General features: G+C 38.2%; 1 protein-coding gene across 11 annotated transcripts in view; it reads left to right on the forward strand.

Annotated features, from left to right (window-relative positions):
• Positions 1–23,571, forward strand: part of PLEKHA5 (pleckstrin homology domain containing A5) — a 173,473-nt gene that overhangs the window by 81,800 nt on the left and 68,102 nt on the right. Inside the window, exon 1 of one of the 11 annotated variants that reach the window (XM_064459488.1) lies at positions 4,271–4,357. The exons of the other annotated variants lie outside the window; for them this stretch is intronic. Coding sequence (XP_064315558.1) covers positions 4,338–4,357 — 20 coding nt within the window. The 5' untranslated portion in view covers positions 4,271–4,337. Of the gene's footprint in view, positions 1–4,270; positions 4,358–23,571 lie in introns of those variants that run through there. 11 annotated transcript variants of the gene reach the window in all.

A 23,571-nucleotide genomic window follows, 5' to 3' on the forward strand; every position in this document is an offset into this window, starting at 1 on the left:
CTGGAATACTGTGTCTGGCTTTGGTCACATCAGTATGAGTGAGAAAGAGAGACAGACAAACTTGAGTGAGTCCATCACTAGCATGGTTACAGAGCCAGGACATATGATGTATGAGAAGAGGCTGAAGGACATTGGTGTGTTTAGCCTGAAGAAATGAAGGCAAAAGCAGGGACATAATTACAGTCTTTCATTACCTACATGAGCTTTATAGAGGAGACAGACTCGCTTCAGAGGTGCACAAAGAAAGGGCAGGAGCAATGGTCATAAATTGCAATAAAGTACATTCTGACAGGTTAAAATAAAAATAAATATTAAAAGTGAAAAAAACCCCAAACAAACCACAAAGCTGTTGAGCGCAGGGAGGCTACGAAATCATTATTCCTGAAGATTTCTGCAACTCAGCTGGACAAGGGCCTTTGCAACCTGATTTGGTACTGAATTTATCTCTGAGCGTGAAGTTGAACTTGATGACCACCAGGGCTCTTGTCCAACCTAAATTTTTGCATGAGCCTCGTTTTATACAAAATCTTTTGACTTAATGTTTTTATATAGCATAGCACTTATCCTGAGATTGTCCATAAGACAGCCTGTTGCATTCATCAGAAGTACATTCCCAAAACCAGATATCTAAAGACCTCAGTATTAACATGAACATAAAACCCTAAATTCTGTGGAAAATATAGGTAAGGTTGCTATCTGGTCATCTGTACATATGTACAGAGCAATTTCATTTTCGTCAGCTCCTTTGCCTCAGTTATGTTGTTTTGTCTTTCTGTTGACTTGACTGGAAAAGAAAATTATTTTTCTTCTTACTTAAAAAAGGCAAATTAGGTTTACTGGAAGAGTCCATAACTCTCCAGGATAGTATGCTCAGCAGTGGCAAATTGTGACCAGTTGCCCTACTCTGATTTAGATTTTCAGGATTTATCTCAACTATCTTACATTTTTATGATATTAAACTATTTGTTTAAAATGATAATGCTTCAGCAGTGGGTGCTATCTCAGTTTGCAGGCCATTCAGAAGTGGGGAGTTAGCTTTTTGCTCTGAAGTAACTATTTTCATTTTTTACTGAAATTGAAAACTGGAAAATAGATGACAGCTGGTGTAATTTAATACAAACTCTTCCTTTCATTCAAAATTAGCCCCCTGATGGTAAGCTACCATGTCTCAAACCTGATAGTTCTCACTTCCAGCTGCCTTGGTCCTGCTTGTTTTTGTTTTCAAACATCATGTGCTAATGCTTTATCAAATCTTAACTCTGAAGTCAGGGCTGGAGGCTATTAATGAAACTTAGAGTCTTCTGGAAATAGCACAGCTCTTACAAAGAGAGGCATTAATGCCATGGAACTAACAGGAGATTAATTACTTCTATAAAGCTTATCGTATGCTAACAAAAAAGGAGGAAAAGATTGCCAGCTTAATTTCAAGCAGGGGATCGATCTTGTACATGAAACGTTCAAGCAACCGAAAAAGGGAAGTGTAGTCTGTAGTATTGACCACTTAATACGTGACTGATGGTAAAACTCTTCAATTTTCCCACTAATTTCTAGATTACTTTCTACTTCAAGTCTCATACTCTTTACCTTTCTGGAAACACCTCTGTTCGGGTTTTGCACTCTAGACTCTTGCCATTCTAAGTGTGACAGGTGAGATTGCTTCAAAACAGGTCACTTGCCTTAAGGGTTAGCACTTTTGGATTTTGAAGCCAACATCTATGTGACATAGAAAAGTTATATGATCTCATCCATTAACAAGACCAGCCTCATTTTAAAATTCCCAATGTACATATCCCAGACAACTTTGATCTGTTTGTTCTAGCCACAAGCGTTACTTACCTTTTCTAGTGTTTTATCTCTACAGCTTAGAATCATCTTTATGTAGTGTAGTCCTGTCCTACTTCACACTGTTTAGCCAGGTGAGGCTTATTCCTGTAATCTCTCTTAGAGTGAGTGGTCATATTGGTAAACTTTTATTTTTGTTCTAGTTTAAAGTAATAGGTATAATTAATTGACATAATAGGTACACTACTTAATCATATTCTGATTCTGCTGTCTTTCAACCTTTCTCAGGTTATGGACCTATTAGAAAAGGGGCAAAATAAAGGCAGTGGGAAGTGCAGACTTCTCCATGTTTTACCACAGAAGTACCCCCAGGACAGAGGTAGAGATCTCAGGTTGAAACCATCTGCATCCATACACAATGCCGTTCACATTCTTGTCTATTTTTTAATAGATGTCATCTTAGTTAGGGGTATCACATCACATTTGTACTCCTGAATTTTGTTCCAGCATCATTGATCCTTCTTCTTGGTTATCAATTTCTTTCTGCATGGAACTCATATTTTCTTATATTTTATCAAATATAGCTCATATATCTGATGATGCCGCTTAACTTTGTCACTAGCAGACTTCATTACGTATGCCTTGCTTTTACTTACTAAGGAAAACACTAAAATTAAGTTAGTCCTCTGAACAGGATTGAATTCTGGCAGTAATCTTCTGTGCATCAGTTGGTTCCTGCTTTTGCACTTGGCTGCTTCTCTTTAACAGGTTTCTTCCCTGCCCAATGGGCAGCCTGTTCCCATGCATTTATTTCTGTTGGTTCATTCTGCCTCCCGGCTCTCGTGGTTGATACTGTTCACATTGAAAACTGAGGAAGAATGTCACTCATTTTTTGGTCCCCATCTCAGCTAACTCCCATTTTAACCCTTTTTGACTGCATATCAGTTTGGGGTTTTTTTCTCCCAGTCTTACTTTTTCTATCAGAAGGGCTTTTTTAGTGTCTAACTTGAGTTGCCATTTTTTTACTTTGAAGACCTGTGTGTTCTTTCCGGTTTGTCCCTTTATCCTTTCCTTAGAATTTCTCATCTTACTCATGCTGGATCGTTTTTGAAAAGTAGTGATTTATCTTGTGAATTTAGGGCCTTTTGTTGCAAGATTCTTCTCTTCATAGGTCACAGATAATTCCACCAATTATAACATCGAAAAAATTCAGGCCTCCTCTGTATTGAAAGGCTTGCACTGCCCTCAGTCTAGTTGACTGAAGGCTGTACTTTCCCACACAGTGCCCCCGTTGATTACTAACCAGCTCTACATTAGCATACTGTTGGTTCAGGACTGTTGAAGATCTGTGGGCTGTCATATTTAAAGATGTATAACGTTAATTTGAAAATATTCGTGGAGATAATGTTTGATGTTAATGTTTTAATATGAAATATCTCTCTCTGTACTCTAGTCTAAATTTTGTGATTTGGAGAAGACCCCAGCCGTCCCTGCAACTGCAGCTCTAGATTTTACTTTTGCAAAAGTGAATTTTACGTATGACATAATTTATTCATGCTGTTCATTTCATTTTTGCTTTATACTTTCAAAGTAGAATGTTAGTCAATGGTTTTTCTTTCCTGCATAGAAATTTCCTTCAGTACTTCTGTTATGATCATTCCTTTCCTTTCTGTGGTGTTCTTCACAGTGTTGTAGAGCTTCACATCCTGTATTAGTAGCTTGGATGCATCCATTTCGGTGTCAGAGTTACTGATCTTAACACAGAAGGATTATATTTTTGCTAATTTTTTTTTTTCTTTTCATCCAGTTTTCTAGCCTTTTGTTTTCCAGTGGAATTAGACAAGTGCTTTATGAGGATCTTAGAGTCCACTATGCTTCCAAGTACTCCCTGCAACTGGGACAAGGCATGCAGGATGAGAGAAAGGATAGTGGGGCAAATGTTGGGGGAGAAGGAGGTCAAAAGACTGAGAAAGGTGGCCTGGCTGAGGGCTACCACGTGGACTCAAGAACTTCTCGGCTGGATTAGCTGGGGACTTGCAGAGAGATGCCCTGTGCTGTGGTGGTCTGTGGTAGTCCTTGCTCTTGCCTTCCAACTTGGGAAATCTTTTATAAATAATGCTGGAACAAATAAAAACTTTGCAGGTTGAAGGTAAATTAGAAGAGCGTATCTGGATAACACAGCCGGCATCTGTTCTTTTCACTTTTTCTGACTGCAACATTTTGTCCACCCCCGTTATGCTCTTAAAAGCTTCACTATTAGCTCCTGTTGAAACTTAATCCTGTTGTTAAATGCTTTGTCTTCCATCATTTAGAGGTAGAGATTTTATTGGTAGAAGAGAGTCGATAATTTGGAGCTGCAGTAACATTTCACAAGTATGTGACATCACTCTGGTATCAGCTTTCTCGGAGGCTAGCAATCCTGACAGCTGAGTTGTTTTTTCCTCTGGGTCAGGGTTGTGCAGTACTCATTGGGGAGCAGCTGCCCAGAGAAGAAGGTTGTACCTCACATCCTTATGTGGTTTTTTGTTGTTTGTATGTCAAGCTTTTGGTAAAGAATGAATTTCCCCGGAGACTGGTGAGTAGTTCTTAGACATTTTAACAACTGTTTTTCTTTAGACATAAAACATTTTCTCCTCCTTTGGAAAAACACTTTTTCTTTTTCTTTTTTTTCCTTTTTTTTTTTTAATCCAGCATTCAATAATTCACAATATTTGCACAGTAGCACACAACTTTTAGAGCATGCAAGTTAAGATTTTCAGTAGAAACTTAATTTTAGGTAGAAATTGAGTTTACTGATTTATTACTGACTGTAACTGTGTATAACTTCCAAGATTTTTATTCAGACATGCTTGTCTACTGGATTTATTTGTCTAAGAGATTGAATATAGCAGGAATTTGAGCTTTTTTAATTAGTTTGCAACACTGAATGGGAAGTACTCTCCAAACAGACACTTGTAAGTTGCCTTATTTTAACATACAACTCATATGGCAATATTAATAGATGACCATCTTTCAAATGTTATTTTGGGGGTTGTATGTGTGTAGGGGGAGACCACACGGAAAAACAGACGCATTTCCAGTCAGTGTGTGTATCTGTATGTATATCTGCCAAGCTGTATGTTTATTTCTGTATGAGTGTCATATTGAGCTGAAAAATCTGTCAGCATAAAAATTATTTAGAAAGAAAAAAACACAGCCCACAAACTTGTATCTGTTTGTGGCTTAAGTTTTACGTAACTGAAATATGCTTTAGTTTCTACTTCATGGTAGCTCTTTTCGCATCACAGAAGAAATGTAAAATACATGCTGCCTTTTTTCCTCCCTAGCACTTAAAGGTCTAATTGTAAAGTGCTGCAATACTATGACATTTGAAAACCTTGGCATGTTCCACTTTTGAAAGGGCTTTTATTTTAATATGCTGATAATTTTCTAGCTCTAATATGGAAGATTACAGCACACCTATCCACATACCGGTATTTTGCAAGGGAAGCCCAGAGTTTTGCTGTGTCTCTTTGGATTTGGTTTCTTTTGGTGATCTCTTTAAGGCTGACAAGTCTTGATGGATGAATAGATTAAAAAATATCTTATTCATCTGTTTGAAGATTCTGGGGAATAGTGAAACTCATCTCGGTAAAAGTTAGATATTGATTTCCAGCAGGAAATCATTTCCAGACTGAATTTAGATGGTCTGAATCAGAGCTGTAGGTAGCTATGTTAGCTTTCAGAAGCCTGTACTTAGGATAATTTCATTGATGAGTCAACTGACAATTTTTATGATACAGTAGTGTGGTGATGATATATTGCAGATAAGGAATTGATATAATATTTGTGATTTATGTGACTTGGCAGATTACTATTAGTGTAAAAGTTCCGTTGTAGCTCTGACTCTTCATGTAGGTGGTTGACTTCCAACCCAGAACCAAAAGCAATGAGCTGTGGGAAATGCTTTCTAAATTATATTGTCACGAATACAACTATTTTCTGTCATTACAGTTTCCAAATAAATTTTAATATTGAATTTACATACATTTTAGTGTTTCATTTTAGTGAGATGTTTATCATACTTACTTGGCTTTTTTTTTTTTTTAAAGCTTGAGGAGTTAAATTTTATTACCAGTTTTATCACTGTTTTTTTAGTGTAATTTGGGCTTAGTGGAAAAAGGTTTTTATAGGCAGTTATATCAGACTGTCTTCAAAGATGTTTGAAGTGTGGTGTGCTTTTTGATAAATGTAAACCCTATTGAACGTACTATTAAATTGAAAAGAATAACGACATTATACCAAAAAATGAGGTGCTGGTAGCATTTTAGGTTAGGAGTTATATAAGTTGAATGACACAAATAGCTATTTTCCTGTTCTGTTGACTGGAATTTAGGATTGTGTGTAAACTGTTAATTTGCTGCTTTTCTTTACTAAAAGAAAACATGCAGCTATACTTTTAAATTAATCAGAATAACTTCTTAAATCTTTTCCAGGAAAATAAAAAGGGAGTGGAATGAGAGAGGCCTTTCTTAAATACAGGGCTAAAGATACTCATTACATCGGTTAGCTTTATCACATAATTGTTAATATGAAACTTTCTGGTTTTGTTGGTTAAGTGAATTGAGTTAGTGTGGTGATGGCTGGAATTTTCCAGTTGCTTTTTCCTACCTATAGGAGTAACAGTCTTGCTGGTAAGTTTCCCATTCTCTTGCAGGATTAGGCTTTGGTTTTTTTTAAAGGAGGAAGTGGTACAGTTTAAATATGAGCAAGTGTTTTTTAAACATTAAAATATATTTTGATTGAAATGTGTGGCTACCCTAATAGAAGCTAAACAAGGAATGTACTGATGTATTTAAAGGTATATGTTACCAAGCCAAGTGATTGAAAAAAACTTCAGGCTTTGCTTCTAAACGGAACCAGTTGTATCAGTTTGCCTATTTTATTGGGGGAGAGGGGGTCAGGGAGCGGGGTTAAATATGTTTCTTCTAGTGTTGAAATTCCAGGTTTTTCTAAATAAAAGTCCCTAAAGGAACACAGACTGTGAACATGCAGTGCGATCTGTATTTTCCCTTATCCGGGTTTCAAAACAAATTTACTTCATGAAAAGAGTGAGAGCTATCATTCTGCCAGAAGTTTCCACAAGCTTAGAGAGTGGTGTTTATTTTGGGGTTGTGGAGAGAGGAAGGGGCAAATCTCTGATTTCACCTGAGCAGTGAAATAGTTCAGAGCAATGATCATTGAACAAATTCTTTACCTCAAAATACCTTCTGCCTAATGAGGAAAAGTATGAACAATGTTCATGGCAAGGCATTACCACTTGTTCACACTTGCTTTTAGCGAGGCTGATGAATTTGTTGCTTGGCCTTTACATTTTATTTGATTTGCCTCATACATTGATCTGTTTTCATCTTCTAGAATGTTCTTTTTTTGCAAAATACTGAAAATGCTTATTTTGTGAAGACCATGTTTGCTTCTATAAAATAAATACTATGAGATCAATCTTTTAGCTTAGCATTAAATCATTAAAAACTTAGTTATGTAGCAATGCCAATCATTTTCAGGGTTGAAACTATCCAAGTAAAAGAGAAAATAGAATTTATCTGAAGTTGATCTCTATATATTTTGGCTTCTGCTTTTTCTGCTCCTTTGAAATGCATAAAGTAGGTTGAATTGTTTGATTTGGATGTTTTTGGCTCAGTTACCACCAGAGAAAGGGCACGAAGAGGGAGGAGACCATGGCAAGCTTTTTTGCCGACTTGTCATTGGCAGAGCTTTTTCAGGCTGCCTGCCCGAGGCAGCCAGGGAACAGGAGCAAATTGAGTGTTAGCACACCCTGCAGTCAGCGGGCACCTGGAAACTTCCCAGCCTAAGGCAATAATATGGCCAAACTCCCTACCTTCATACCTCATGGAAGAGTTGTTCAAGTGGCCATTTGTTTTCAACGTGCAAGACTTACTCTTGTGCCCATTTTTCATGTGGAATGAGGAATTGCTGGCAAATAGTCTTCCCTTCCCCCCCGTCCCCCCGAACCTTCCACTGTTAAAATTCCTGACCCTTGCTTTATGAGACTGAAAAGGAATAGAAGGACAATTGATAACATTCACAAATAGTAGCTAATTCTACCCAGTGAAGACCTGGGTTATGATGTCGCTGTGTGTAAAGTTGGTGTTGCTTTGTGATCTCTCAGTTCTTAATGGTCAGTCCTAAACATTATACAGAAAGATTTTTTCAAAGGCTGTGTCTTCAAATTACTTTTTTTTATTGCCGTGTCCACCATTAAGGAGTAACATTATTGTACATACAGCTCTAGACAGTAGCCTGTTTTAGAGGTTTCATTACTAAGTTGATCGGAGCAGGCATACACAATAAAAGGCTGATAAGGAGTTAGAGCTGTTCTGTGATCTACACTGTGCCTGAATCTTTAGTGGACACCAGGAATAAACAAGTGAACAATGCTCTTTTCTGCCAGGAAGCACCACTGGTCTTTTTAGTGCAACATCTAGGTTTTTTGGTTTTTTTGTAACAATGATAAACTATTGTGCTAATATAAACCTGCTGGCTGTAAATACATTTCAAAACCCCCACACTTTGTAGCTAGGAGAGGGGATACACCCATATAGAGGCTGGATACATGTAAAGAATGCTAGGAAATTGTGGATACCAGAAGAAAAACCATCCTGAAACAATTTAATGTCAGAAGGTCCACAACACGTAGAGCTGTTTTGAGTAGCTGGAGATTTGTGAAAATTCTGCATAGCATAGTTACTTTATAGGTCTGGGATATCTCTAAAATTGCTGATTCTGGAAATGTTCTATAAGATGATACTGTAAAAACATTTTTTAAAAATACTCTCTTTTATAGTCTTGAAATGTAGCCTGAAATCTGCTTTTCTGATAGAATGTGTAATCCAGAAAAAAAAAAAAAAAATGGAAGGAGTTTTCACTTCTGGGTTCCGTATGAAAATTCACTGCCTTGCAAATCTCTTCCTTATGTTCATGTTTTCTAGTGGTAAAAGGAGAAATGAGTAATATTCCATACGGTAAACTGTAGTTAATTTATCATCTTGGGTATGATTTTACTAGTCCTTTAAAATTCTTTCTAAAGCCAGATTTAGCATAAAACCTTAAACAAATTCCTGAAGAAGTTGATAGAAGATAGTGTTCCCACCCAATACAGAGGGCAGTATTGGGTTTTCTTTGTAGTTTAAAAATTTCATTGAAATGACTTTGATGTGAATGTGATGTCTGTCTGCCATCCCAGTGTCCCTTTGCCCCTGACCTCTTGCTCTGACACAAATGAAACAAGCTGATTTGTCATTTTTACATAAGGTGTTTCTTTATGAAATGAGTCTTCACCAGGATTTTTTTTCAATACCATATAGTTACACTCTTACAAATGTCTAGTACAGATGAACTGCTCTGGCATTAAAAACATGGCTTTTGCCAGCTTGAGGCTGAGGATGTAGTTACACCAGTGCAGCAGTCAGCTGTTGTCAGAGAGGCCGGTTCCATCTCCCCTCACTGCATCCTGTGCTGCGAGCCTACAGGAAGGTTAGTGCTATGAAAAACAACTTATTTTCAGTTGCGTGAACTGGATCACTGCGTGACTGCTTGGACACTGGTGCCAGCACAAGAGCAGAGCATGGAGCGGGCTTGTCATTCTAGAGCAGCTAGCCATTTCTCAAAGCAGCTGTAAGAGTGTAGCCCCAAGACCTGGCCTTAAGCAGATGATGTGGACCTGCACATAGAGCATACCTGCACAGATGACAGCTGTCTGGGTTGTGCAGGTGGGCTGGGCATATGCACTTCCAGTGCAACAGTAATGTTTGTGCCTACTGTGGTGCTGAAGCCTGTGCTGCTTCTATCCTAGCTGCAGTTTGTGGGCTGTATTTTCTGTGCAACATCAAAATACTTCAGTGTTACAGCTGCCCCTGTGTTATATTAATTTCAGTGGCCTGTAGCAGGTGTGTGAGTGTACATGTCACATCAGAAAATTCTAGCTGTTGAGATTCAAACTCAAGAAGTCATCACCAATGCTGTTAGCTTTTTACTACTCAGTATGTGAGAGAGCAGCCTACCAGAGTTGGCCGAAGATGGCTTGAGTGTAGACTTTGAATGACATGCTGCAGTTCCAGCAGCTTGCAGTCTCACAACAGCTTGAAAAAACCACCTGTGAAAGAAAACAGCTCCCAGTTTCTGGCTCTCACTGAGGTATGAATTTAATGCAAGAAAATGCTGGCAAGGTCATCAGCAGCATCGTGTCTGTTCAAGAAGAGGTATTGTCCTGCCGGCTTTTCTTCTGTGGCAGTTAACCTGTGATTGTAATTGGAAGAGACAACCTGGTGTGCTGTTTTCTGAAGGGGTAAGTGTTGCTGGGTCTGCAACAGTTTTTTAAGAAAAATTCTTTCAGTTGTATTGTGGGATAAGGTTACAGTTGTGAGGGTCAGGATGTAAAACGAAGAGACTGAATTACAGTATTCTTTTGCCGTGTATGTTTCCTGCATAGCTGTCAAATCTGCTGGCAGTTCATTTTGTAAATAAACTGTAGTTGCTCCTTTGCGTTTATGAAAGAAACAGATAATGAAGAACAATCTGCGTAGGTGTTGAAGCTGAAGATGTGAAAATACAAGGGGAGACAGCCAAGAAATACTTTTGTCAAATGGAAATTTCCAAACTTCTAGAGCCAATGGTTTGATTAAACAAGACCAACAGGCATCAAAGTGATTGACAATCTGCATATAAGCACTGGGTGGTAGATGTAAGCTCTTGATCAGATGGGGTGCTAAAATTTCATCTGGTAAATTGAATAATGGTATAGCCTACTACCTAAATGACCTTGTTCTTATGGTACTTATTTTAGCCAATTCACCTTTTAAAATACCTGCCTGTACGCGTTAAAACACATTCTAAAAAGTAAATCTTTTTTTAATGTAGTGCAGTCATTTCCTAAAAGAAGATACCTTACATAGTTCATTCATGCTTACCCATCACACAGGATTTTTTTCTTTATTTAAAAAGGCCAGATCACTTTAATATACAAAGAAAGTATATTGTAGTTACTCTTCATCCGTTCCACTTCCTTGTCTAATAAGGAGTAACAGTGTTGCTGAAATTGTCGTAAACTGTCGCTGCTACTTCAGTGGTCTGTCTAAATTGTGGTGTTCATTTATTTGACAAGAAACTTAGCATTGAAATATGGAAAAGTAGCTAAAACACTATGTAAAGGGAATAGTAATTAATCTTGTGTTCAGGTTGACTTGCTTTTTTGCTATTTGTAGGTAGGATGGTTATAAAATCAATGGATTAAATAATTTTTATTGTGAATAATTTTATAGGGAAGTATCCTTTTAACTGCTTTTTCTTTCTTAGTATTCTTTTTTTAACTAGTTGTCATTTTTTAGATTATTGGGGGGGAGATCTTTGAATGATGTGAAAGGTTCTACACAGCTACAAATCTTAAGTATCAGACGACAACATTTGATAACGCTACCGTAATGTTACTAACTACTACTGTGTGCATTCTGAGCTAACAGAAAGATACTCCAGTATCTGGGGCTCCTGCCAGTTGTGATGCTACATATATTAACTGATCAAGAGAAAGCAAACCAAAACAGTATTTGAAAGGGGGTGGGTTTTTTGTTTGTTTGGTTGGTTTTTTTTGTTGGTTGGTTGGGGTTTTGTTTTTTTTCTTTTCATGTGAATCTGCCTAACCACCTGTTACCAAAACTTGGACATTTTCCTTTACACCACTGCCTCTAAATGCTCCCACTCTTGCATTTTGCGCCCAGTAACAGGGAGGGCACCAACCTCCAGTTCCCAGCTGTAATTTGGCTCCACCTGTTTCTGTGGCATACTTCTCAGCCCTTTTCTTGTTCCATAAAACTATGGGCTTCCATTGCTTTTTGATCATACACATCAAAGCAAGGAATTAATGCTGTAGACTAGTAGGATTAAATAGCATGCTAGATAGAATCAACACTGTAAAGGGCTGGTTTTGCTAGTTGCTGACAGGTATTCTTAGGCCAAGAATTCTAGGCAATTAGGCCAAGGCAGTCACTTAACTCTAACAATCCGAGTTAAACTCACCGTAGCAGCATAAAAGCTGTTGCCATAGATGAGCCAGTGGGACCGTCTGGCCTGGCATTCCCTCCCTGGTAAGGACTTGTGCCGATGTTGAACATGAAGGTGTGAGAGGAATTAACACCATGTCAAACTGTGATACTCTTCAGTGTTTTTCTGTGGATATTATAATGGTGTTTTTTCTGAAAAGCAGTATTTGCTGAAATGTCGAGGCCTGCCTAACTTTTGGAAAGACTTGAAGCTAACAAGATGAATAGTAGGGAATGATTAATATAAAGCCAGAGAAAAGAGAGGAAATGTGGCCTGGTTGCAGTTAAATCAGTTCTCAAGGTTTCCCCCAAGCCTAATTGATGTCCACACCTCTGGATTAAAATATCTTATATCTCCACCAGGATCTTCAATCTGAAATGTGAGCAAATGAACATTAAGTGCAAACAAGAACACTGAGTGTGTATGTTTCAAGAAAACAAAGTCGTGGTTTTTTTAAAGAACGTGAGTGTGCAGCGAAAATCCTGAGATAATATCTTATCTACTTGTGATTTTAAACAAATCCCTAATGTTTTAGTCTTTTGGAGACTTCTAAAACAACTTGCTGCTGTTCTTCTTAGGCAACTATATTAATATTTTTCTGAAATGATCAGCTCTTGAGGCTGAACCTGAATGGACTGAAAGAAACAAGAGATCTGAGCAAGGCTGAGCTGTGCCCTCAGACCTTGGAGGCAACAGCTGACACGTCCACTGTTCCAGTTCAGTACAGTGCTTTACACCCGGCGTGTCTCTGTACTTGAACTTTACGTCATAAACAATGAATACTTTTAACAGAGTTTGTACTCTTTTGTCTGAGATGAATGCAGGTCCACACATGGTGTGAGCTTCAATTAATTATCCTCTGGGGTCTGGTGCATATATCTGCATGTGCTCTGTCAGTGGACCACCAAGATTATTCAATTAAATCCTTACACTAGCTTTAGGAAGGCCGGTGATTAAAGCGTTAGTGATGACTGTTCATTTATAAAATAATTATAAATTTCAGTGTCTACCCTTATTTCTTGCAAAATAGGATCTGTTGCGAGGGAGAGCCTGAAACACAGGATGTGTCTGAATTGGTAGCACAGTTAAAACTGATAAGCCAGTGGATGCACCAACATTTCAGCTGCTTTCTTCTGTCAAATTGTTAAAAGAAATATTTCTAAGCACTTCCCAGATGATGATGATGGTATTTACTTTACAGAAGCTTGCCAAACCGTTTTCCTCTCTCAGCAGACTGAGGAAGTGTCCAGTTATGACCTACTATATTCTGATAGAAGTGCTTCATGAGCATGGCTTTCTTTTAAAAGTCCTGCTGGGTTATTAATAGAAGTCTGTTGTTATTTAATAAAATTGGCTGTTTACTAGAGATGTGACTGCGGGAGTATGCCAACTCCTAAGACATTGGGAAAGTGATCAAGAAATCATGGAAGTCAGCTGTCTGAAGACAGTGTTATGTTGTTACACTTCTGTGTAACCTTGGCTAAGATAAAAGAGGCATTTGCTTCATAGACAGCTAATGCTGTGATTCACATAATCTTAAGAAACAAACGAAAAAAACCCAAACTAGAGTAATCTTAAATAATAGCAGATGGGGTAAGGGAAAGATATCCCTAAAAATCTGGCCGAAAGTAGGAAATTTTTAAGAAAAATAAGGTATTTAACTACTTCTCTTAATGCATGTCATATTTCGACCCTGATGTGCTTAACTAGATTTACAAAGCAACACAGTGTCATATCACCAAATGTCTATTGAAAGTCTACTGTTGAATTTGAGGTAGTAATTTACTGAAATAATTTTTAATGTATTTTTTATTTATATATATATTGCATTGTAACTCAGTAAAATTAAGTGACTTTACTACTTTGCCGTTCTACAGCAGGAGTTTAACTGAACAATTGACTAGTGCTGTAACTCCTGCAATTATTCTTTAAAGGCTTGTTGCTGCTGTAAGTACTTTGAGACTAAAGTAAACAAGATTGAGTCATATGATACAAGAGTAAAAAAAATATTAAGCAAGTCATATCTTTTAACAAACCAGCAAGCAGTCCTGAGTGAAGATAACTGACAGCTGAGATATAAGGAGGCCAACAATGGAAGCAAAGTGGAATGTGAGCTTTGGGAAAAAGAAAATCCACAAAATTGGAGCTATTTCAGTAATAGGTAATTGTATGCCATTATTGAAGAGCGGAAAGTAGGGAGAGGAAGAAGGCATGACAGTGAAAGCGCTAAAATCGTTGCACAAAAAGAGTGGAAAGTTGGGGAAGGAACCACATGCACAGTTAATCATTTCATGGTCCACTGGTTTGTTAACTGGGAGAGAGGGAGAGGCAGAGACAAGGATTTTAAGTGCTAAATATTGAAAAAGGAAGAGTCGTACAGTAGATGATGAATGTATATTTGTAGCATGTTCTTTTGTCTGCACGATAAGAAAAAAAAAAACACATCACCCAAACCCCACACAATATGGTGAAAACTGGGATGAAAAGGAATGTTATACATAACGTATGTGGGACAAAACAGATCATTAGTAATAGAACCATGAGTAGGGTGTCCCCTATATATACTATAGCAATTTACTAAATACCTAGATTTTGTGAAGAGGAATTGCTGGCAGTTCTGAAGTGCTTGTTCTGTATCAGAGAATGCTCCAAACTGGTTGAAAAAACTGAGGTGCGGAAGTGCTTGTAGGATTTATTGTTCTTGTTAGCAAATGCACGACTGTTTCCGAATGAAACCCAAAGCTGTCTTTTCATATTTTTTTTTTCCCCCTCTCTCTGTGTCCTCTGATTACTGAATCCATTGAGGTCTCTTTTGAACTCGAAGTGGAGAAGGGGAGAAGGGGCTGGGTTGAGTGACCGGACAGTAGTCAAGGTTGTCAGTGCTTTGAGAGGTGCAGAGAAATGACAGTGATGCCTCTTCAACCTGAATGGAAATTAAGATATTGCGGCACAGCTTTGACTTTTTTTCAGGGTGTGCTAATTGGAGTAATCTTGAGCTCTTGAAACCATGTGAGCTAGCAGAGAAGTCTGACCCAAGTCAGACTTCAGTTGGAAATACTTAAAACAGCAAGATTGGTTTTTTGCATAGTCCATATATTACTGTATTTTAATATATATACACATATATAGGTATCAAGCTGCTTAATTTGTCTGCATTCACTTTTCTTATAGTTATCTTTAGCAGTTCTTTTTCAAAATGTAATTGCTGAAAAACATGTAAAAATTGGTAAAAGGAACTGTTATTGGAGTAGGATTCTCTTGCACAATGTCTCTATCTCATACAGTGAAATGGAAGCATATGTCAAAATTGCCTTTTGAGTTCGAGTTTCAGTTTCTAACACTTGCTTAAGAGCATATTTCACTTATGCTTCTAACACTGTAATAAATCACAAAGGCCAAGGCTGCAGAACTGAGCTTAGCAGTATGTGTTGGAGATAATTTTCTGTCTAGTGAGCTTTGAAAACATTGAAAGTTGGTATGCAGCTGTCAAAGCATTTGCCAGAAGTTTTTACTGAAATTGATGCTTAGAGTTGTGAAGGGTGACTAAGACAACTGAACTCTCTCTGATTTACTTGGCATGATGAATTGCTCCAGGTAGTGTGGTACAATTGTGCTCATACAGTTACACAGCCTAAATTAGAGTCAGATTTGTTTCTGGTTCTGAAAACCTTTAGCAACATCGTATGTGTAAAAATATCAATTAATAGTTCCTAATTAACTCACCTTAATGAAATTCAGCAATTTATTAGTCTGCTAATCTGAGCAGTCTAGCTTCAGCAGCAAAGAAAGCTTGTTCTTTGTATCGGAACAGCTGTTGACTGTGGCTTTTTGTTGCCCTCTTCACACATAAGCTTTCACTTCTTCCATCCTCTGTACCTCTTCAGGAGAGGCTGTAGCATCCCTCCTGCATCATGGAAGTGAGCTTTTGGGCAGCATTAGCTGATCAGACATCTGCTGTCAGTCTTCGACAGGAAGAGGCAGTAGCAGCCAGACTGGAGCATCCGGTGCTGCTTCTGGTCCACCAGGCGCCTGCTCAACCATGCTATGCCAAATCCCATTTTTCTTTAGAAAACAGATTGTGGGTTATCACTGCAGAATTGTTATGTTACTCTAGTTCTTGGAAGCTTTCCAGGTAGTTAACCATTAAGGGTTGCTTGGATTTCAACTACCAGATCTGAGGCTTACAGATAGGTCTGCCTTCTAACACCCACCTTACTATTTTCTCAAACTTGTGTCAAACAGCAAATAATATATTAGTCATTTTTACTACAGTGTAATTGTTACAGAATTGAAAATTTTCTTCATCTGCAGTGCTTTTATCAAGGTACCGTATTAGACACTGTGCCCAGGTCTTAAAATGTACACAGAGAAATGTTATATAAATTGATGACACGTGGCAAGTACATCCCACGAATTGCCACACTTCTCTTTAAAGGTGTGTGGTTTTTGTGGCCTTTACCAAGTCTCAGTATCTTACAAGTTCCCAAATATGTTCTCTACAGAATGAAAGACACCCTTCCATAAAGTTTTGGGAAAACTGAAAACAATAACCTTTCTTTTTCTGAAAATGAAGTGCTTGATTAGAAAGAACGGTTACTTATTAAAAGCTTCTCAATCCGTAATAAAATATATGCTATTTTAGAAAGTATTTAATCCTAGCATTTTGCAAGAGTTTAATATTTGCACTTAATTACATAAACGTACAGTTTTACAATGGAAGTATGTCATGAGAGCATGTTAATCATATCTGCTCAAGTGAGAAAAGGCTTTGTTTTTACATAAATATTTTCACTGGAATATAAATACAGTTTTAGAATAGTCCCATTGGAAGAAAGGTTTACAATTTGCAAGTAAGGGCAAGGGCAGCAGTGCTTAATCTTTTGAAGAATAAATATCAATAATAAAACCTAGAGTACAGTCAGTTGTACAGAAATGTCCAGGTGCTTTTTTCATTACAGCAGCAGAAAGGATACCAAAACTCCTGTAACTGTAACTAAGGAGGTCTTAAAAGGGAAGTCTACAGAATTGACACATTGCCTGAAAAAATAAACTCGTAGCAGACCAAAAAAATGGTGGCAGCAGCAGCAGCTACAGTTTAGGTTTTGCATTGTCTGCCAAGAAAATTAGTAGAATTTTGTATGCACCTTCCCAAGCACGTGCACATACAAAGGATTATAAACATTTTGCTCTTAGCAGCATATGTGATGTTATACAGGTCTGTCAGCACTTTGCTTTGAAACTTGCTGTCTCTTTATACCCTCTTTTGTTCAGACTCCCTGACGTTAAGTTACCATACTCATATGTTTTCCAGTGGAGCCATGCAGCCTGGTTTCCAAAGATGTTGTTTAAAAAGCTTAATTGAAAAAAGGCTCGTAATTCTAGGGTATTATAGCACTGACAAAAAAAGTGCTTGCATTTGCTATTTCCTGTACAATGTGGCATTACAGATTTCGTAAAATAGAAGAGTTGGTACAGCCACAGACCACATCCTTGCTAACAGTTGTGGAGGGACTGCATTTACTCAAATTTTTTCCAAATTCAAAAAACTTTTTGGTAGATAAGTGTAAGTTACTGCATTTATTTCAATTAGAAATGAGGCATTCTTACACTAGAAAGCAAGCACATGGGGTAAAAATTGCTGATGCAATCCCCCCCATTTCAGGAACTAAGTGCTTCACAGAAGCAGAGTAAATGTGGCCTAGACATGTCTTATGTTTATCTCCAGTTGAACCTTGCCTCTAAATGTTAGTGTAAAAATTTAGCTTAAATGTAGAGAGGATGATTTTATTGCTCTGGTAATTTTGGTCTTCTTAACTTATCTGGAATTTTTTTAAGCATTTTGTCACAAAGCAGGTATGAAAAATGCATAAAACGGCTTCTCATAAGAAATATCTTTCTGTACTCTGAGTATATTTGTGACATATAGGGATTGCATGTTTGCATAGTAGAGATTAGATTGTCAGACTGTGAACCTTATCTAAGATGTAGAATAAATGTTAGGAGGCAGATACTTGGTGTAGCATTCTTCTGAAATGTGTTCTTCAATGTTCGCCTGTCAAAAGGAACAGTCTTTCTAAACTAAAGAAATCGAGGCCTGTTGAAAGTTGTCCTGGTTTCAGATTTTGTTTGTAATCTTTCAGTGAAGTAGAACTCAGCCTTTGCTTTGATGGCCACGTTGAGAATGAGCAAATGAGAAGGCCTTAGCATTTAGGAACACATAAATAAACCCTACAAAGAAAGAGCATGAGACAAGCTTTGAAGTGGCATCTAGTTTTAATTTTAGTGGGAGAAAACCAGATGTGTCTTTGGGACTTCTGGCCCAGCTTTTTTTTTTCTTTTTTTTTTTCTTTTTTTGAGAGAGAGGACAGGGAACTCAACCAAATCATACAATGGAGAGACCCCAAATCAACTGTCCCCACCCTAGTACTTTGATCTTTCTTGCCACTTCTGAGTGAACTGCTCTGTTCCAGAGGAAAGGTGGTCTAACCCTTCATTTTTAATTGTGTGCATCTTCCTGTACAATTAGATTACATATCTCTCCTTTTTCCATTCCAACTGGTATTATCACAGAATCACAGAATGGTAGGGGTTGGAAGGGACCTCTGGAGATTGTCTTGTCCAGCCCCCCTGCTTGAGCAGGGACACCTAGAGCAGGGGGCACAGGAACACATCCAGGCGGGTTTTCGAATGTCTCCAGGGAAGGAGAGTCCACAGCCTCCCTGGGCAGCCTGTGCCACTGCTCTGTCACCCTCACAGGAAAGAGGTTTTTTCTCATATTGAGGTGGAACTTCCTGTGTTCCAACTTGTGCCCATTGCCCCTTGTCCTGTCGTTGGGCACAAATGAAAAGAGTCTAGTCCCATCATCGTGACACCCACCCTTTAGATATTTATAGGAATTTATGAAATCCCCCCTCAGTCTTCTTCAGGCTAAACAAACCCAAGTCTCTCAGCCTTTCCTCATAAGGGAGATGCTTCAGTACCCTGATCATCTTCATAGCTCTCTGCTGGACTTGCTGAAGGAGTTCCACATCGTTCTTAAACTGGGGGGCCCAAAACTGGACCCAGTACTCCAAATGTGGTCTCACTAGGGCAGAATAGAGGGGGAGGATAACACCCCTAGACCTGCTGGCCACACTCCTTTTAATGCATCCCAGGATACCATTGGCCTTCTTCGCCACAAGGGCACATTGTTGGCTCATGGTCAGCTTGTTGTCCACCAGCACTCCCAGGTCCTTCTCAACTCAGAGGATCTGAGTTTATTCCCTATCCAAAACAAAAAAAACCAGACTGGTACTGCAAAAGATCATAGAAATGTTAAAATCGCAAAACTAGACAGAATTTTTAATTTGATGATTTTGTGGTGGTGTATATTAGTACAAAATATTGGTACACAGCATTTTTGGGTCAGCAGTCCCATAAAACACAAGGTAGAACAAAAACAGTCCTACTTGTGTAGGACTTCTGTTGCCAAGCGCCGGTCCTGGAATTATGCATTCTGTTGCTACTTACATCATTCAACTATATTATTCTATCTGTATTGGAGGGCTTTTTTTCAGTAGTTCTTCGATCACATTTGACCATCAAAAAGATTGCTGTTGACTGTACATTTAGTGAGTAGATTAAAACTGCACAACAAGGTTTTTTGAACATGTCTAGAAAATAAGGGAAATAATCCTGTCTTCTAAAGAGATTAAGGGTCTCAAGGGACAGAACGGAAAAAGAGAGTAGATAAGAAGGCAAATAACATGAGTCAAATTCAAGGTTACTGTCAACTTCTAACCTGAGCAAGATAAATCCTTTTGCTCTGAGGGCTTGTCTGTGTGCCAAAGCTAAGTTACCTGCTAAATGATGCCAAAGCTTGCAGTGTTTAGAGGAAAGGATTGGAAAGAAGTTTAAAAATTCTGGAGAAAATAGGTCAAGTTAAGTTGGTGTTGTTAAGCTGGTACCAGTTGTCTTGCACTGACATAGTGAAAAATGGAACTTGTCCCTATGTGAGCTATTTCTGTGTGGTTAGGGTTTTGTGTTATGTTTTTTTTTTTTTTAATTTATTTATTCTTGATTTGTTTTGGTTTGGTTTTGATCCTTTTATAGCAGGTCATTGACCTATGCAGCTACTGGAATCAAGAACAGAACATGATCTTGATACATGCAAGAACTATGCTTTATTTTGCATTGAAATTCTTATCCCTTATGTCATCTTAGTCAGCTGTGTCGGTTTCTGCAGCCCAGTACATCCCAGTAGCAAATATAAATGAGGACTAGTTTGTGCCGTGCACTGAGCCGGGAGAGTATGGTAATGAATAGTAATAAAATGCACAGGGGATTTTTTCCTGTCTTTGGCTCTAGTGTTTAGCATGCCATTAATACAACCTAACTATGGATGCTGAAACGGTAAGGGTCAGTTATATCCTTCAGTATAAGTGCAACAGTGTGCGTATAGTTACCCTGTGTTCTCAAAACATGTTGATATGAAAAACCAATTGGAGAGAGAAGGAAGAGGAGTGTTGTTTCCATATAGGATTGGAGACTGTATCTCTGTATAACCAAGAACTTAACACACCGGATTCTAGCTGCCTGTGTCAAAGTCAATCACTCTTTACCACATAATAAAAGCACAGACGCATAAATATGCAAAGTTGAAACTCTGCAAAGTTGAGACTCTTAGAGGTCTGAGTAAAAAAAAATATTATTTCCCCTGAGATTTATCGATGAGGTATGTATTATTATAGTGTAATATATGAAATACTAAGCATGTGTGTGGACCCAGAAATTCATAGATAACTGAACAACTGTCTAAACTGGATGTTGAGATTGTGAATATGAAATTGCACCTTGGTTTTAATGAAACTCTGTAGCCTGCAAGATCAAGTTTAAAACAAATGCCGTAAACTACTGTTATGTGGGAGGGTTATGAAAATAATTATCAAGCTACTCTATGCCTTACGCAAGTATTTGGAGGTGTCTTGTCAAAATATCAGCTAAATTAATGCCAAAAATGCAAGAATTAGGTGAGTAATGAAGTTTTCAAATGGAAGTATTTAAAATCTATTCATCCAGTTAGGCGTATTTACAGTCATGACACTTCTTAGTTGTACAAGCTGAATTTCACTCATGAGATTTCACTTGCATCTAAGCTGAAAAGAAAGAAAAGATTGCTATTCCATTGCCTTGCCTTTTAGGAGGAAGTGACTATAAAGGTGTCTTAAATGCTAGGAAGAAAGTACTGTATATCCCACAGGAGAGAGTTTCATGTCTACAATTTTTCTTTTGCATTTTTTTATGTAGTCTCAGCTACACCTCAAAACATCTAGATATCGGGGGAGGTGGGTAATAAGGAAATTATTTTGTCCTAAAATGTTTAGGTATCTTTGGAATACTGACTTGATATATTACTCAAGCTTGAAATAAAATATTATTGAATAGGTTTGTTAGTTGTTCCTCTCTTCTCTCTCCTTTTGCTCCCCCTTCCTGCTTTCCCTCCTTGTTTTGTATGACCTCTCCTTTACAATCTCTTAGTGTGGCCTCTTCCTGTGTCCGCGTGAGCCCGGTGCACTCATACAAAACATGGGATGTGCTTCCTCTGTAGCGGTCCTGAGTATTGGTGGTCATTGAGCAGAAGTCATGATCCATTTAATTCTACGTTTCTGCATGTCAGCTGATAGCCAGCTGTCAAGGTTTAACGTGAACAAGACAGTAACATTTTGGCAAAGCTTGCAGAGTGCCAGCTCATCTCCATAATTATTTTTTTTTTTTAGTTTGATGCAAGAGTTTCTGAAATCATAGAATCATAGAATCGTTAAGGTTGGAAAAGACCCTTAAGATCACCGTGTCCAACTGCCAACCTATCACTGCCAAGTCCACCACTAAACCATATCCTCAAGTACCACGTCTACCCTTCTTTTAAATACCTCCAGGGATGGAGACTCCACCACCTCCCTGGGCAGCCTGTTCCAATGTTTGACAACCCTTTCGGTGAACAAGTTTTTCCTAATATCCAATGTCAGAGGAAACAAAAAGAAAGTTTTTGGAAGTGAAGAGAAAGAGTAATCACAAAAAAAACCCTGGATGCTTCCTCAGGAATGTTTTGAATTTCCTCAGGAATGTTTTTGAATTTTAATTCTCTTCAATCTGGACCATCTTCTCTTGCAAGGCATTGTAGGACTGGGGCAATTAGAAATGGCACAGCCTTACTCAGGTCATCTCTTTTCTGTCCCTACATTGTAATGGATGCATTTTTGTAACAGAAGCTTCTTCATAAGCTAAACTTAGAATTCTGCAGAATTTAGTGTGAAGATAAAGTACCGGCGTTTGCTAGCTCACTAATTAATCTCCATAACGTGTCTATCCATTTAGGTCTTAGTACGTTTTTAAAATCCCAGTGAAGAAAGTGCAAAGAATTGGGCTATCTTTTTAATCTTGTGCTTTAGGTTTTTGCAGATTTATCCAACTACCAATTGACTGTGAAAGTAGCGTTTGGAGGTAACTTTTACTTAGTCATGCCCCATAATTGCAAAATGTTATGATCCCAAGTAAATTTCAAGAAGCCTGAGGAATGTTAAGATAGTCTTGTTAAGTCTAGGTTGTTTTAAGAAGAAGGAAGGGTAGAGCATAGTGTTTGTGAGACAAGCTGTGCTTCATTGTTTTGAAAGCTAAGAAGGTTAAATGAGTAGGCAATAAAAGAAATAGGTGTTAAGGATAAAGTGCCATTCAAAGCTTTTGTTGGTCTGCACCTCTTCTGCTGTCTTGCAATTAAAGCACTTTTTTTTTTGTTGTCCAGGTTTGTTCTCTATCCAAGAATATTTTTCAGGGTTGTACGTGTGATAAGAAAGGCATAGTATTATATAAGATACCTTATGTGAAAAAATTATCATCACATATTCTTTGCAAAAGTAAATATTAACAAATGAAATTAATTCTTTTGTGATTTACAGTGCTAATTTCAGATACTGGTTTGTTGTGGGGGTTTGTTTTGTTTTGTTTTTGCATTATATACTTCTGTGGTTGTAAATATTATTTAAAGTGGTAAAAACAGAACAGGTGAGTTTGTTTTGAAGCATGTAGGTTATATCCAAATATTGCACCTGCATTATATACTCATTGCCCTTTCTTAGTCTGATTTATGCTTATATGCTTTTTAATCACTGAACCAGGTTTAAATTTCATCAGTACACCATTTCTGCTCTCTTTTCTACATTTTGGGGCCAGAGAGTTCAGAGGACGTTATTGCAGTTCAGCCACCCTTGCCTCTTGTAGTTGCATAGTCTTGCTTCTGTGCCAGCTGGCAGCTCCACGCTCTCAGGTGTGCTCGTAGCATAACTGGGGCTGGGACCCTGCTGCCTTCATGGAGGCTGGGGGTAGAAAAGCCCTGGACTGCATCAGGCACAAATTACAACTGTTAGCTGATTGACATGTCTCATGGGCAGTAAAGGCAATTCCTCCCCTTCTCTTCCTAGCCCTCTAGGGCTGGAGGGCTCAAGTCAAAACATTTCCTTCTTGAGTGGCAGCAGCTGATAGTTGTTGAATTTTGGCAATTTATTCCAAATTGTGGGAGCTCCTGTGATCTAGCAACACCTGCAGTTCAGAGGAACGAGATACTGCAAAGTGAGCGTTTTGTGCTGATGAGGGTGAAGCCCTCAGCCAGCAGGCTCCCTGCCACTTGAAGGTACTCCCAAGAACAACACTCCAGGGGAGTAGCAC

The sequence above is a fragment of the Phalacrocorax carbo genome, chromosome 1 (genome assembly GCF_963921805.1).
Source record: "Phalacrocorax carbo chromosome 1, bPhaCar2.1, whole genome shotgun sequence".
Lineage (NCBI taxonomy): Eukaryota > Metazoa > Chordata > Aves > Suliformes > Phalacrocoracidae > Phalacrocorax > Phalacrocorax carbo.